The 5113-nt window shown below is 38.6% G+C and overlaps 1 protein-coding gene across 1 annotated transcript; it reads left to right on the plus strand.

Annotated features, from left to right (window-relative positions):
* The first annotated feature begins 700 nt into the window (after nucleotides 1-700).
* On the plus strand, nucleotides 701-2399 carry LOC110934088. The gene is made up of 7 exons (XM_022177281.1): nucleotides 701-735; nucleotides 815-875; nucleotides 1058-1315; nucleotides 1396-1425; nucleotides 1519-1569; nucleotides 1658-1893; nucleotides 1975-2399. Exons 1-7 carry the CDS (start codon nucleotides 701-703, stop codon nucleotides 2309-2311), a joined length of 1008 nt encoding a protein of 335 aa, XP_022032973.1. The 3' UTR covers nucleotides 2312-2399.
* Nucleotides 2400-5113: the final 2714 nt, after the last annotated feature.

Genomic DNA, 5113 nt, shown 5'->3' on the forward strand with positions numbered 1-5113 from the left:
TGTAGACCAACTGTAAACGTACATAAAATAAACACGGAAACGTATTATATTTGAGTTGACTCGTTAAAAAAAAACGTTTAAATTAAAACATAAACCAACTCGAATTTATACCAACGCGTACATAAAAATATTAGTTGTTTTTATAGTAAAGGAACAAAAGGGGTAAGCTCGGAACTTAAAAACTAAAAACGTTTACTCTATAATGTAAACCAACTCAAGTTTATACCGACACGACATAAAAATATTAATTTTTATCAAGTAAAAGAATGAAAGGGGTAAAATCGAAACTTAGAAACTCAAGGATGTTAGCGACAAATTAGTTCTTTAAAACGAAATTAGTGAACGGAAGTTATTGAAGAAAATAATAGATTGAAAATGTATATTATATGCGGTACAGGGTAGGGTAAAGTTGGAGCATTAAAACTTAAGGGATTAATTTGCAAAACTCTTAAAATCAAATAGTAGTTTAGGGACTAAAATTATTATTTTCTAAAACTCTGAGGTTATTAAAAGTAAAGGACTAATATTGCAAGTTTGTGAAAGTTAAGGGGAGGCAAAGCCGACGGAAATATAAATATAAATTAAGGGGAGGCAAGTTTGTAAAATTATTATTTTCTAAAATTCTAAGATAGTTATAAATATAAATATTACTAGACCCGCGCGCAGTGCGAGTACTTTCTTAGGGTTTGATCGCAACACGATGAAGAAGAGCCAGCAGCAGCAGCAGCAGATGAGGTATTTCGTATTCTTCATTCACAAATCATAGTAATTAGCGATTGAACTGGATTATGATTTGCTCATTTCTTCTGTTCAGTAACAACAACAACAAGGCATCTTCTTCTTCTTCTACAACATCTAAGAGCTCTCGGGATGATGTAAGAATACTACTACGTACTAGTCTAGTTCATTACTTGTTAATAATCATTTACCCGCCCAAACCCTAAATTATAATTCTTTATTTAATCAATCATCCCTTAACTAAAGGAATGAGTACTTAGAAGAATTATTATTGACTTGAAACAAAGCTTAATTAATAATTATTGATTTGTTTGTTTAGACCACCTTTTTGTTCAAGGACAAGGAGGACGTGTTGAAGCTTACTTGTCAACAGTTAAAGAAGATGCCGCAGCTTAGCTCTATCGATGATGCTTTTCATCTTTCAGATAGTGAGATTAGCGAAATTTTTTTCTTGTTTGTATCAGGGAGGCTTGCTGCTACTGAGGAATACATGAAGTGGAATTTGTATGCCAAAGCATTTTATCTTAAATTGCATTCCTCCTGTGGGAACATACCACCTCTCAGCTACGAATCATTGGTACATCGGTTTTAGTAGTTAGGATATTATGTTTCATGGACTTTGTTTGTTTGTTTACCGATTTATTATTATTTGTTTAGGTGGCAGATGGGATCTCATCAGACCAGGAGGTATGGTATTATTGTTATCACAGTTAGTTGATTGATTGGACTTTGTTTACCCATCTAATTTATTTGCTTTGCTTTGCTGCTGTGATTGTTTAGGAAGAAGAAGAACCCCCCCTCTCGCCAGATGGGATCTCCTCAGATGATGTGGTATTCTTAATCACATAAACCTATCTATCTGGGTTCATTTTAGGAAATTATTATTATGTTTTTGCTAAACCTTTTGGTTGGTTTATAGCTAACGCGAGTGATTGGTTTCGCCAGGCCCCGCCTTTTGGGGCCATTCAAATTCGGTGAATATACTGAACGCACCCAACCTCGTTGTATTCCTTATCATCTCTATTTGCTGCTTAAGCAAGCAGTTGCTATCATGAAGTCGTCGCCCACCAAAACCACAAAATTGAAAATGGTTGAGAAAAAAATTCGGTTTTTTTGCAACTACTTCCACTCTCATCTGCCACTTGGCTGGAAATAGTATGTCTTTTCTTTTTTCTAAAAAATCTTCCCTTATCATTTTAAAGGTTTTTATTATGCACATTTTCTTTCCTTTTGCAGCAAACGGGGCCGAGCCAGCAAAGAAGTTGAAAGCTATGACCCCACACGTAAGCCTAGATACGATATGTCTGGTTACACCCCTATCTCCTCTTTTACAGGCGCACATGTGGAGCATGAGTATGATGAGCAGACCCGTCTCTCGCGACAAAGCATGATTGCTACTATGTGGACTATTCACTCACGTCAGACGCCTAACCTTTGGGAAATGGCCCCGCAGGAGATATCATTCTATTGTAAAATATGTTCCTGCTTTGGTATTGATTACCATCGTTTAGAGGCCGCTTCTCAGGATGATGTGTGTTTGATGAATGTCGGATTACACCCCCGTAGTTTCTAAGTATGGTACTATTTCCATGGGACTATGAATGTAGCTAATGAAAAACTAGATCTTAACTTGATATATTCGATGGTACTGTTTCCTGTGACTCTTTTTGATTGTTATCCCCAAGCTTTAAATGCTGGCTATCATCATTGTGATCCTGGGTTCTGTTTTGGGTTTCAGTTAGTTGTATGGCTAATCAAATTGATGTTTCAACGTAAACGATTTGAATTCACGTATTGATATAATTTTTTTTCGGACACGAGTCTGGTAAGATATAATACATTTTCATGCTTAGTTTTGCCATTTTGACGTAAACTGTGTTTGGGAACGAGTTGGGTCAAATATAATGCATTTTCATTCGACGGTATAAATTCGAGTTACTGTACGTTTCGACGCCACTAAGTCTTGGTGCAACGGTAAAGGTTGTGGGTGGAACCCTCACTAAACGAACCACCTCGGGTTTGATTTCGTTTCTTTTCTTTTGTAATCACACTGTTTATATAGGTTACAATGAGTTAGATCGGATATGTCAAAACACGTGTTTTCATATGGCTAATGCATCACATAACGTGCCGCCAGCTATAAACAACTAAGACATCTCTCGCGTTTTCAACTCATTATATCTTGTCATCTTGATCATACTTAAATATTGGATTTAATTGATAAGCAGCAACATGAAGACTCCTACGCAACATCCTATCCCAACCATCAACAATAATATCAATGTATTGCGTATAATTACGATACCTTCAAAAAATGTAACCTGGTGAAGACGAGGTAATTTTGCCGGCCACTTGCTTTGGCTTACATGAAGACTCCTGCTAAGATTGCTTTAACTTTTTTCTTGTCATGTCTCCCAAAGACTCCTTATCCAAGCACGTGAAACAGTCGAATTCTTTCTTGAGCAGATCATGACGCAATTGACGTGTTGCTTCATTTCCTACTCCCCTGGTTTTCAAACCGTCCCACAATTTCTTTGTAGTCTTGAAGCTGACAAATTGATGATAGATGTCTTTGCTTAACGCCTGAGTGAGAATGGCGTATGCTTTCTTCTCCAGATCATATATTTTCTTCTGATCCTCTGGAAGATCGGCAAAACTAGCAGTTGTTGAAGCAGCGACTTCGATAGCTTGATCAAAATCTGTGGTGAACCGTATCCACAGCTCTGTATTCTGGCCAAGAACATATGTACGAAAACGATCAGCCCAACCCGGATACTCGTTTAAATGCATCAGCTTCGGAGGTCGATTCAAACTTCCTGTTTCGCTTTCGCTCAGTAAGATACTTTGGATACTAGGAGTTTGATTCGAGACTAACGCCCACTGATTTCCCTGAGAAGATGTCGATACCGGAGACTCGGCCCATGAAGGCGATAGACTTGTAGACGTGTATTTTCCACTGTCTGGCGCCGGTGTACCCCACCATGATGGAGTGACACCAGAACTTGTATATTTACCACTATCTGGTGCCGGATTCCACCAACTCGGATTCATGATTTATAAGCAAAATAAATGCTAAGTGAATATTCCGAAAGATCACACAGCCGAAGGATCCTGTACGAAAGATCTCAAAACACAGAAACTTGTTAACAATAAGCAGACCACAATCGAAAGATCAAATCTTGTTCGAAGGATCAACAGTGCTCGAAAGATCACTGTTGAATCTCGAACAATGATTTCGAAAGATTCAAGAACTCGAAGGATTCACACTTTGAAAGATCCTTATCTTTCGAGTTAAATCCTTATCTTTCGGACACCTGTCTTTCGAAGAGATTCCTTGGTCGAAAGATATGTTTCAGACTTCGAAGGATGGGTCGAAGGATGATGATCTTTCGAGCCTTCCTTGATCGAAGGATGGTCTTTCGAGGTCGAAAGATATCTTTCGAGACCCTCTGACACAACTGACACGATGTGAAAGGTTGGTGAAAAGGTGATGGGTAGGTAAGTCAACTTTCGGCAGAAAGGGATGTGCAGGCTGTACCTTCTTACCAACTTTGAAAAATTTGCCCAAAAAGGAAAACCTTATCCTAATACCAGTCACCGGAATATTGATCGGAATATGACCGGAAAACACAAAGTCACTTAAAAACAAGTTTTCAAGTTACCCAACCCAACCTTGAACACTCCCGAAGGTTTAGAAACCGTTTTTCAGTTTAAAATTGCACGAAAACCACCAAAAACAGGTGCTAAACCAAGTGTTCAAACACACCAAGAACTTGAATAAAACCCGGTTTTAAACAAGGTAAAGAGCCTTAGCTCTGATACCACTTGTAGGTCCCTTGTCGGAGGATGACGAACCTCAAACCTTGTTATACTAACCCACTAGCGAGTGCGGAATCCAAGCTAGCAAGCAAACCGGGATGAGACAAGTATGAAGCACAACACACAAGGTTCACCGATTAACACCAATGTATTAATACGTATGAAGGTTTCGGTTACAAGCACAATGTTTACAAATCTAACTTGCAAACTCTCAAAGTGTGTGTGTGTGTTTCGGACAGAATGCTCTCAAAACTCTATCTCTTTGTCTGTCTCTCTATGTGCATCTATCTAAACTCAACACACTGCATGGGTATTTATACCCAGCCCATGATGTCTGGTCCGAAGGATCCGATAGATGGTCCGAAGGATCATCTATCGATCACAAAGCATTCGAAGGATCAGCAGGGACCTCGAAAGATCACCTTTCGAGATCTATCATTCGAAACATATCTTTCGATGAGATCGAAGGATCCACATTATCCTTCGATCTCTTATCCTTCGACACAGAACATCTTTCAACATTTCACAAACTGTTTGGCCAAGTCAAACCAGGAGG

This window comes from Helianthus annuus, chromosome 4 (genome assembly GCF_002127325.2).
Source record: "Helianthus annuus cultivar XRQ/B chromosome 4, HanXRQr2.0-SUNRISE, whole genome shotgun sequence".
NCBI lineage: Eukaryota > Viridiplantae > Streptophyta > Magnoliopsida > Asterales > Asteraceae > Helianthus > Helianthus annuus.

Excerpts from the sequence above, each read along its gene's own strand:
- LOC110934088 (XM_022177281.1), top strand. The coding sequence starts at position 701 with ATGAAGAAGAGCCAGCAGCAGCAGCAGCAGATGAG. Across the intron at positions 876-1,057 it reads CTAAGAGCTCTCGGGATGAT|ACCACCTTTTTGTTCAAGGA; the intron begins GTAAGAATACTA and ends TTGTTTGTTTAG. Across the intron at positions 1,316-1,395 it reads CTCTCAGCTACGAATCATTG|GTGGCAGATGGGATCTCATC; the intron begins GTACATCGGTTT and ends TTATTTGTTTAG.